This window comes from Chamaea fasciata, unplaced genomic scaffold (genome assembly GCF_029207755.1).
Source record: "Chamaea fasciata isolate MVZ Bird 193981 ecotype frontalis unplaced genomic scaffold, bChaFas1.0.hap1 SCAF_3, whole genome shotgun sequence".
Classification (NCBI taxonomy): Eukaryota; Metazoa; Chordata; class Aves; order Passeriformes; family Sylviidae; genus Chamaea; species Chamaea fasciata.
This window is the reverse complement of record NW_027094088.1, coordinates 109015769-109026162: the sequence shown is the minus strand read 5'-3', so window position 1 is coordinate 109026162 and position 10394 is coordinate 109015769. Positions and strand designations below refer to the sequence as shown.

The 10394-nt window shown below is 45.4% G+C and overlaps 1 protein-coding gene across 4 annotated transcripts in view; it reads left to right on the top strand.

Annotated features, from left to right (window-relative positions):
- The first annotated feature begins 1136 nt into the window (after window positions 1-1136).
- RUNX2 (RUNX family transcription factor 2) overlaps window positions 1137-10394 on the top strand; it is a 157656-nt gene continuing 148398 nt past the window's right edge. For all 4 annotated transcript variants that reach the window (XM_066180063.1, XM_066180066.1, XM_066180065.1 and 1 more), the window contains exons 1-2: window positions 1137-1459; window positions 8488-8644. In XM_066180063.1, coding sequence (XP_066036160.1) covers window positions 1160-1459; window positions 8488-8644 — 457 coding nt within the window. In that variant the 5' untranslated portion in view covers window positions 1137-1159. The remainder of the gene's footprint in view (window positions 1460-8487; window positions 8645-10394) is intronic.

Genomic DNA, 10394 nt, shown 5'->3' with positions numbered 1-10394 from the left:
TTGTGTTGATTTTTTTTTTTCTCAGCTATGATCCCCGCTTCTTTTTCCCTGGGAATCCGAAAGTTCAACTTTTCTTAAGTCTTGATCCTCCGAAAGGAACTAGCTAAAAAAAGTCTCTTTTACTTATCAGCCCTGTGACTTTCCTCTTCACCCCAACAACCCCAGTAACTTTGTTTCCCCGCCGAAATCGCTTCGGGAGCGCCTTTTTTTTTGGAGGGGGGGAGCCACTTTTCCCAAGCCGCTTCCCGAGCTCCCGCTTCCTGAAGCCAAAGGCAATAAGCGGGGGAACCCAGCGGCTCCTCGCCTCTGTCCCAGCGAGACTTTTTGTTTGCTCCCTTTTTTTTTTTTTTTTTTTTTTTTTTTTTTTTTTTTTTTTTTTTTTTTTTTTCCCTGTGTGTGCGTCCGGAGGAGGAAGATTTCTTCGGAGGAAACCGGGACGTTCCCCTGAACCCCCCCTCTCGTCTCCACTCGTCTCCGGGGCTGAGTTACGCTACGATTCTGGCGGCCACCAGCAGCAGCAGCCCAGGAAGCTGAACCAGCAGCGAGTTCTACTTCTCCCAAGACAATCTTTGGAAAATCCGAAAAGGAAAAGAAGACAGGGAGGGAGGGGAAGAAAAAAAGGGAAGAAACTCGAGCACTTGAGCGAAGAAGCGGTGTCTAGAAGGAGGGAAAAGTGCAGAGAGACTGTGCGAGAAGGAAGGAAGGAAGGAGGAGGAGAAGCGGCAGCGCTTTGCAGCTGGGCAGAAGCCGGGACCATGCAGTTTCCAGCCGGGCTGTGCTGAGAGGGGTAGCCCCGGACCCACCGCCAGCCTCTGCCTCCTCGCTGCTCCAGGCTGCAGGCGCCCCCAGACCGGCATCACCCCTCGCCCCGTCCATCCTTCTTTAAAAAAAAACAAAACCCAAAACAAACCAAAAACAGACTGAGATTTTTTTTTTTTCTCGTGTGTTTAATCCGCTCCGGTTTTTTTTCCCCTTTTTTTTTGTCTGATTTGCTTTTTTTGCCCCTTATCCTCACCCCTCCACTTTTTCATTCACCCTTTTTTCGCTATATAGATTTTTTTTTACAACCCCCACCCCCACTACACGCCTCTTCTACCAGCGATCCCCCTACCGCTCCCCCCCCCCCCGCCCCCCAATTCGCTAACTTGTGGCTGTTGTGATGCGTATTCCCGTAGATCCCAGCACCAGCCGGAGGTTCAGCCCCCCCTCCAGCAGCCTGCAGCCCGGCAAGATGAGCGAGGTCAGCCCGGTGGTGGTAGCCCAGCAGCAGCAGCAGCAACAGCAGCAACAGGACGCGGCGGCCGCCGTGCCCCGGCTGCGCCCCCACGATAACCGCACCATGGTGGAGATCATCGCTGACCACCCCGCCGAGCTGGTCCGCACCGACAGCCCCAACTTCCTCTGCTCCGTCCTGCCCTCGCACTGGCGCTGCAACAAGACCCTCCCGGTGGCGTTCAAGGTGAGACACCCCCCCTCCCGCAGCCGCCGCGGCCCGGGATGCTCCCCCCGCACCCCCTGCCCTTCCTCCCGCAGGGGCTTCTGTGCCTCCCCCCCCCGGCCCGCAGTGTCTCCTGTTATCCCCGTCCATCTGGAGCTTCTGTGCTCCCCGGCCCAGAGGGATTTCTCTCTGTGTGCCCCGCAGTTCCACCCCCCCAGCCTCGTCCTTCAGTGCCTTCTGTGCCCCCCGGCCCGCAGGGACTTTTGTGTCTTTCCCCGGCCGGCAGGGACTTCTGTGCCCTCCGGCCCCCCCTCCTGCAGCATCTCAGTGCCCCACCGGCCCGCAGGGGTTTCTGCGTCCCCCCGACCACCCCGCTCCCGCAATGTCTCCGGTGGTCCCCGGGCTGCAGTGCCTCCTGTGCCCTCCTCACGCCCCCAGCCCTGCCTCCCCATGCACCCCCATCCTGCAACGCCTCCTGTGCCCCCGCGGCCCGGGGGGCTTCTCTGACCCCTCAGTCCTGCAGTAACTCCTGTATTCCCGCCCCCCCCCCCCCCAAATGTTCAAGCCTTGCAGTGGCTTCTGTATCTTCTGTATCCTGTCACCGTCCTGCTCTGTCTCTTGTGTCCTCGTCCCGCGATGTCTCGGAGTGTAGCCCCCGCAGTGCCTCTCACCCCCCTCTCCCGGTCCTGCAGTGGCAGCCGTGCCCCCCGTCCTGCTGCGCTTCCTGTGCCTCCCGTGCACCAGCTCTGCCCCCCTCACCCTTGCTGCGCCGCCGGTGCCCCCCATACTCTGCCCGCCCCCCCCCGCTGCACGGCCCGCACCCCCAGAGCCATCCCGTTATCTCCATCCCCGCGGGGCACCTCCGGCGTGTCCCCCCCGCAGCCCAGGGGCACCCTGTGCCCCCCTCAGCATCTCCCCGGGAGACACCCCCTGTTCCCCAGAGTCTGTCTCCCTGGGCTTTTTTTTTTTTTTTTTTTTTTTTTTTTTTTTTTTTTTTAGAAACCTGCTTTCCCTCCCTGGGGAGGGAGGGATTCAGCCCTCGGTCGGAGCTCAGTTTAGCACCCCTCCACCTCGAGAAACCTTTCCCTGACCCACGGGGGTGTCCCTTCCTCCTCTCCGCTTCGGACAGTAGGACTGGAGGCTTTGGGGTGGCTCTGAAGCGTCCGGGGGCGGCTGGAGTCCGAGGGTCAGGCTGGAAGGGCGGAGTGGGATCGGCGCTCTGCCCTCCAGCAGCCCGGGCAGAGATGGGGCTGGGAATGGGGGACACAGAGCACCTGGAGCGGGGGACACGGGGCCCCTTCCCTTCTCCTGGTGGACAACCGAGGAAGTGGCTGCCCAAAGACACTCTCCTTGGCACTGTCGCACATTTCCATAATAAATCCCACCCCACTCTGGACTGGGGATGCTGCTTTTAATTTTCTGTCTCCATCCCCACGGCGCGCTAATGAGAGGAAACGATTTTAGAAAAAAAAACTGTAATAATAACAACAATAATTGCGTGCTTTAAAGCAAGCCGTTTTCCTCCTCTAGCAGTATTTCCAAGTGTTCCCCCTGGAGTTTTCCTTCCCGTGGCTTTTGGTAGGGAGAGGGCAATGGCTGGGGTGTCCCCAAGTGCCTTCCTGACCAGGGCATGGGTCAGAGTGAGATGGGGTGGCCCTGCGAGGGTCTCAGCATACCCACTTTTTTCCTGTGGAAAATAACACACCTGGAAATCCCTGAAAAGACAGAAAAGTTTGCAAACAGTCTCACCCAGCGCGTTCCAGAGCATCGCCTTTTTCTTGTGTTTCCCGACTGCCAGCCGTGTTACCATGGCCGTTTGTCCGGGAAGAAATAGTAACAGCGGTTAAATGAGCCCCTGGCAAAGTGAGTGGTGATAACGATGGAGGTTTGCTTTGAGGATGTTACGGGTGTGCGGGTGAGGCTTGTCTGAAGTGCTCGTGTGTGTGGGAACGGCTTGGAGAGGCTGGAATTGCGGGACGAACCCTTTGCACAGGGCCTGCTTGTGCAGGACACGATGGTCAGACTGAGCAGAAATAGCAGGAGAATGAGGTGTCTTTTGACTTCATGGTTTGGTGCAGCACTAAGAGGCTCTCTATATTTGGATCACAGTGATTCTCATTTAGAGGGGCTGCGGGGTAAGGAGGAGGAGCTTTCAGAAAATTGTGATTATAATTTAATTGAGAGCTAGATTAAGTTGGTGTTATAGTTTAAAGCAGGGACGCAGGAGATGTTGCATTATCGTGCTCGTGTTGCTGTTCTCATTTGAGGTGTCTGAGCCTTCTCCTACCTCAGAGCAATTCAAAGGATGCGGTTGCATCTCATTAGAATAAGGGAAAGATCTAAACTAAATATTATAGTATTTAGATTATTACAATAAGAATGCTTACATGTGATAAAAAGGTAGACAAAGGATTAGGCTGTTCCCCAATCTTTTTGTGTTCATATATATGTATTTATATGTGTCTTATATGTGGGTCCTGTGTTTAACTGCTAACATGGAGGTGCAGATCTGTCCGATTTTCAGATGCATCAGAGGCACATATTAGCCCTTGCACCCGACTGCTGCGGGTGCAGCTGTGTTTTCACATGCAATATGCACTTTTTAAAATTTGCCAAAATTATATATGCCCTTCTTTACCTGTAAATTAATTTAAAACTTGCTTGAAATACTTTTGACCATTTAAAAAAATCAATTTCATTTTTCAAATGCAACTTGCGTGCAGCTGCCCAGTGGTTTTAGACCAAAGGAGCTACATGTATCATACAGTGAAACACTTGATTGTGTTACAACAGAATGGGAATCAGCTCTGAAAGCGAAAAAAGAGACAGATTTGAGCTATAGAAATCTCAGCTGAACAATAACTTGAAAATGAAATAGCTCACAGACAGCACACTTTGTGAAGTTTTATTGGCAATAAATAATATGTTGATGATAATGTTTTGAGTGGTGTGTTAAGTGTGTCATAATTCTCTCGCAGCAATCTCGAGCGAAAACGTACACTGGATATAGCACTGTTTTAATTTAAAAAAACAGATATAAATCATATGCAGGAGAGGAAGTATGTTATAAACAGTGCTGGGTTTGATTATGATTTTTTGAAATAGTGTTGGCTTGGCATTAGGTTTGAATTTTAAATATTAATACTTGCATACACTGGGGAGGGAGTCCCTGTCGTGTGCTCACTAAGAAGATTGTTAATGCAGACTGGTTTTGTGGGGAAGAGTATTAGATGAGTAGTTGTTAATACAGATCTAGTTATTAATATTCAGAATAAAATAAATGGATATTGTGCACCCAGGTCCAAATCATATTCACTTTTTAATCTCAGTAGCCAGCAATACTTTATTTGAGTTGAGTCATCAGAATTTGGCCCCTCTGTGTGAGTTTTACTGCAAGTCATAAAGACCCAGATTGCCACGTTAGAGGTTAGAAGTGACTTCTGTATGAGACTAATAGCAGCAGAGAGTCTTAGTGGACCTAAAGGCAGGGGAAAAAATGGGATGTGGAGCCTAAAACATTTCCCCAGTAGCACCACAGTAGTTCAGAGTCTGTCAGCATTTCCCTCCAAACCCCAATTTTTGGAGTTTATAACTCAGCTGTTTTAAATAGCTTCAAGCTGAAACCTGCTGTATAAATTGTCAGCCCAGATGTAGATTTGAAACAAAAAGTAGCAAGAATCAGTTATTCTGTTTTAAGTTACAGGACACTGAAATATTTTTAATAGTATCAGATGCTTTTTTGGCAATGTCTGGTAAAAGCATTCTCAATACAGAAGATTTTACATTCAGAGGCTGTTTGAATTCAGTGTTTTGTAAGAAAGCTTTTGAAGTGGCAGATATCAATGTTTGAGAGGAACTAGTTAGCATGTACAGCAGTGTTGGCCATTTTTTTTTTCCAGACAAGCATTTTATTCTGCAGAAAGTCTGAGTACCTACTGTTGTATAGGAGTTTGGCTTTGTGCTTATAACTTCCGTCTTCAGGCTACATACTTTGGCCAGTTCAAATCCCACTGGACAGAAACTGGGCAAACAGGTTGCCTAACCAGAATTGTTTTATGCAAAAAAACACATAGTTATTTTCAATTCATAGGAATTGGTTTGGTTTTATTTTGAGGATTCATGTACCTTTTTGAGCTTTAGTTGGAAAAAAAAAAAGAGCAAAATCTACTTTTAATCATCAAAATGTGTAGGGAGCTTAATAGGGAAAATAAAGATTTTGAAATAGTAGAGATACTGAGTGTTAAAGGATAGGTAAGGAATTTGCACTGTGGCTACTTCGAATCTTTAATTTTTAACACAGACCTTACTCATTTCACAGTGCATTCACAATCCTCTTTCTAAGAATACGTAATTAATTTTGTGTTGATACATGGCATAAAATTGCCAAATCAGGGTTTATGCCAGGGTTTATGCCAAGTCTTTCAGTATGTACAATTGCTTTTAAAAATTCTCAAAATGACGGGTACTTTTCCTGGTTTCAAACTTGTTTTGCAAAGCTTTTTTTTCTACCCAGCACTTCTATGCAGCTGTGCAATATTCTTAGGCTGTTTTGTGGCAGGAAAATATCGAAGTAAGAAAAGAATAAGCCTTTTACTCCTGTTGCATGGCAGGGGAGCTTCCCATGTTATAGGGCTTTATTTTATGAGCCAAAGTTTTTATTTTCATCTCTGATTTCAGTATGTCTTGTCCTCTCGTCCTCTCTGAAGGAAAGGAACAGTGATACTGCTTACAAGGCTTCTCAGTAACGATGCAGCTCGTCATTAGTTGCGATTGCTCAGCGACGGCAGAGGCACGTGCAGCTCTGGGCTGATGGCTAAGCTGACAAATTGAACTGACATCGAGTGGAAAGGGCAGGAAGGAAAGCTCCGAAAAGCAACAGAGGACAGAGGGGAGCCTTTTAAGAGATTTTTCTCCCTCCTGCCAGGTGTTATAAGCTGTACCTTAGTTTGGGACTGAGACAGGGCTGTGATGGCACTGCCTAATGCCCTGCCGGTATCTGGGGAGAAAGAGGTGAGCTGAGGCTTCAGGCACCTCACTCTCTCTTGCCAGGCCCCTGGAAGCCTTGGGCATCCTGCTGTGCTCTCAGGTGCTAACTCTCTGGAGTTAGTGTGATTTTTTGTTGTTGTTTTGTGAGGTATAAAAGGCTTAGGATGCAACTCCCTGGGATGCTGATGGGCACGACAAGGCTGTCCAGAGATAACTTGGCCTGTTCCAGACTGGGAAGGGAGTGGTTTATTAGTCTCAAGCCCCATGCTTCACAGTTTAAACCAGTATCTATTTCTTAATGGTTAGAGTCAGCTCTGTAATCTGTTCACCAGATTATCATTTGTTATTTGATTATTATTTATTATTCCTTACACTTGGCTTTGAAGCCGTCAGACCTGGTTGCTGCCAGACCCAAGGCAGAAAGTTATTGGGACCTCAGATCTTAACCACAATTCTGGTTCCTCTGTTTTTATGTTCAGGGACTTTCATATGACTTTAAAGCAAAATTTTTGTTAGATACATGAAGACTTCACAGTAGTTTGTGGCAAAACTTAGCTTTTAGGTTTGGATGGTATTACCCGGTGTTTTATACAAAAAAAGAAAAGCAGGTAAATTCTTTACAAACAGCATGTGAGCTTTACTTTCTTCTTTCTCTTCAACATTTCTTTTAAATAAAATAAGCTATAGTTTTCAGTTATATTGCCTATTTCTATATGATCATAATTCCTCTTTATTGTTTTAGAGAAACATTGTACTGTTCACTGGACCACATAATGGTCTCCCTATATATCCAAAGCTCCTCATTCTTTCCACTGAACTAATATCACCTGCAACCTGCAATTATTAGTTTCAGCCAGGATCATTTATGGATAAGACATTTCAGGAAGGCCACATGACAAAATGTAATATATATTTCAGGAGACAGAATAAATTACTCTGAATAATATAAAATCTCATATCTGACCATGTAAATTGGTAGTAACTGCAAGGAGACAGACGTTGTAGCTTAAGATATTTTTCAAGTTCTGGCTCAGCCATGCAATATTTCTGAATCTCTTCTTGTTATAAATTTATTTTCAGCATCAGAATTAGCCAACTGGGGAAAAGGAGGTTATTTTATTAATATTTTTGTGGACATTTTTGCCCTGTGTGTATATTTTCTTCCTAGTAACTTAGCATTCCTGTTTAACTTTATTTTTACTTTAAGAAGCCACAGAGCACTAACACTGTAGGTGTTCCTGGTGTTTTCAAATTAGAAGCTGTCTGCTCCATGACATTTATTTAATCAGATGTTGGAGCACTGCACAACCACTGAAGCATGAAAGGGAGACTATCAGGTAGCTGGAACATAAGGAGAAATGAAATACTTTGATATCTTCTGTTCACCCATCCTGGAATTTGAGGGAGGTATCAGCACTAACCACATGCGACTCTTGCAAGCACTATGAAAATTTACATGCCTGCAAGGAAATACAGCTTTGTTTTACATTGCACATGAGGAGTTTGAATTCCAGTCATAAAGTGCACCATTGTAAAGTGTGTTGGGCGTAGAGCTTTGCCTGCCGGTGCCCCGAGTGCCACTCCTGGGATGGGTGGATGCACGAATCTCTCTGGGTTGAAGTCTGAGGAGCTCAGGGGTCAGAGTGATGGGTAAAACCAGAAGAGAAATGAATCTGGGTGATAAGACTGCTAATACTAATTTCTAGCTTTCCATTTTAAATGCTTTCCTGTGCATAATTTACAGATACAAGCCTTACCTCATGTCCTTTCATTGCTCCCTGCTTGCTAAGAACAAAGTTGTTCTTCAGAAAGCATTAAAGCTTGCACTCAACATAAGGAGGTTGAGCGTTTCTGAAGAAACGCAACAATGAAGAAGCTCTGGGAAACGGAGACAACACACAATGTTTCTGTGTTTGATGTGGCACTTTGTTCCGTGCACAGCGAGTACCAGAGTCCTCACCACAGAGCTTCTTCACGAGCGTGGCAGCCTGCAGAGCGGGTAGGGGAGCACACACCTCCGAAGTGTGGCTTCACCAGTCGTGATTGACTCCCCCTTTTCACAGGTGGTGGCCTTAGGAGAAGTGCCGGATGGGACAGTGGTGACCGTCATGGCTGGAAACGATGAGAACTACTCTGCAGAGCTGCGAAATGCTTCTGCCGTGATGAAGAACCAGGTGGCCAGATTTAATGACTTACGATTTGTGGGCAGAAGTGGAAGAGGTAGGCCACTGCCTTTTACGTGTTCGTAATGACATGAAAAACTATGCCTAGATGTCAAACTTACTTTGTAATGAATTATTGATTAACCCATAAACCCATTGTTCATAGAATCACAGAAAAGATTGGTTTATAAGGGACCATAAAGCTCATCTCATTCTAACCCCTTGCCATAAGCAGGGACACCTTCCACTCTACCACGTTGTTCAGGTTGTCAGTCTGTTTTTTTGGAGTGATGTGCACATATTTCATTGTCAAACTTCAGCATTTGCACAAAGTAAATTAGGAGTCTCTGCAGCTTTTTATCAGACAGAGGTTTTGAAAACTGATTCAGGGAGTACCTGCTTCCCTGTTTGAATCACACAGGAAGGGTGAAAGGAAAAGGGAATATCTGTGATCCAGGTTATGCAGAGTCAGGGGAGTGTATTTCGGGCCATGGCAGTGAGAGGTGGAGAATTCCCTTTAGCAGTAGAGACACTCCTGAAGTTGTTGTAGAAGACCTGTAATTAGGGGGATTTTGCATATCACATGTTCTATAGGTTGTATTCTTTAGGGACTTAAATCTTTCAAGGCTTAACAGCTGTTGGTGGAAAGCTTGCTAGTGGCTTCTCTGCCCTTTAAACCAAACTGTTGATAACCTGTGAAAATCACCCCCACTTTTCTTTTTAGTAAGCTGGTTGACTTTTTATGAATTGCTCGTAAGCTTGGGCATGAACTAAGTTTAACCTTTACTTTAAATGACAGGGTAACTTTCAATTTTTTTTTTTTTTTTTTTAAGCTGTAGAGTGCTGTCATTGTCTTCCAGCTCTTTGAGTGTCCTATAATCTGAAACTGCACTGCACTTATAGAAAGCTTTTGTAATTACTGCAAATTTGCAAGAATTCCTCTTAAAGGTCTCACAGTAGCTTTCAAACTTCAGGTAATGATGGAAAGGATAGCTCAAAGGAAGCTGGCACTGCAGTTCTTGATGCAGGAGTGTTCAGAGTGGTGATGTATCAGTCATTGATTCAACCTTTTTTTTTTTTTTCCTTTATGTATTTGAAGTAATTATTCACTGTTTTCTAAATTAGCCCTGCATGGGGAAAAACAAAGCAAAAGAAGCAGAATAATTGTGCTGGGAAATTAGCAAGAAGGCAGATTTTACAGTAATATTCTTTAGAAAGCAGTTGGAATTCATCTTACAGAAGGAGTTTTTGTCTAAAAAAAACCTAAACGTATGACAGAGGCCCAGAGAGTCCAAACCAGTCAGCACATTTTCACAAGTGCTTTGTGAAAGTGAGTCCATAAGCATGACTTACAATGAATATTCTTTATTTTCATTACCTAGCCAAAAATTTCTCTTGATCATTTTATAACTTAAAAAGTATTAATAATAGAAAATAACTTGCAAGGAAAAATAATTTTACCTTCAGTAATACAATGTAAATATGGAGTTTATTCCCCCTGTGAATAAGGTGTTGCCTATCTCTTTCATTTGTCTTCTTTTCTTTCAATAATCAGTTTGCTTTGTTATTCTGCTGATGGATGAGATTTGAAAGTTCTCTGGCTCCATCACTACTGCTGCCTTACAGTAGAAATTCAGTAGTGTATCAGCCTTTTAGTAGTGCTGAAAAAGGACTGAAATGTGATGCACTACCTCTGATCTGAGGATTTAATTTCAAACCTATGATATATACTTTTTATTAAAGCATAGGAAATGAAATAGACGGCCTAAAGCCTCAGAAGATACAGATACAGACACAAACACAGAGCT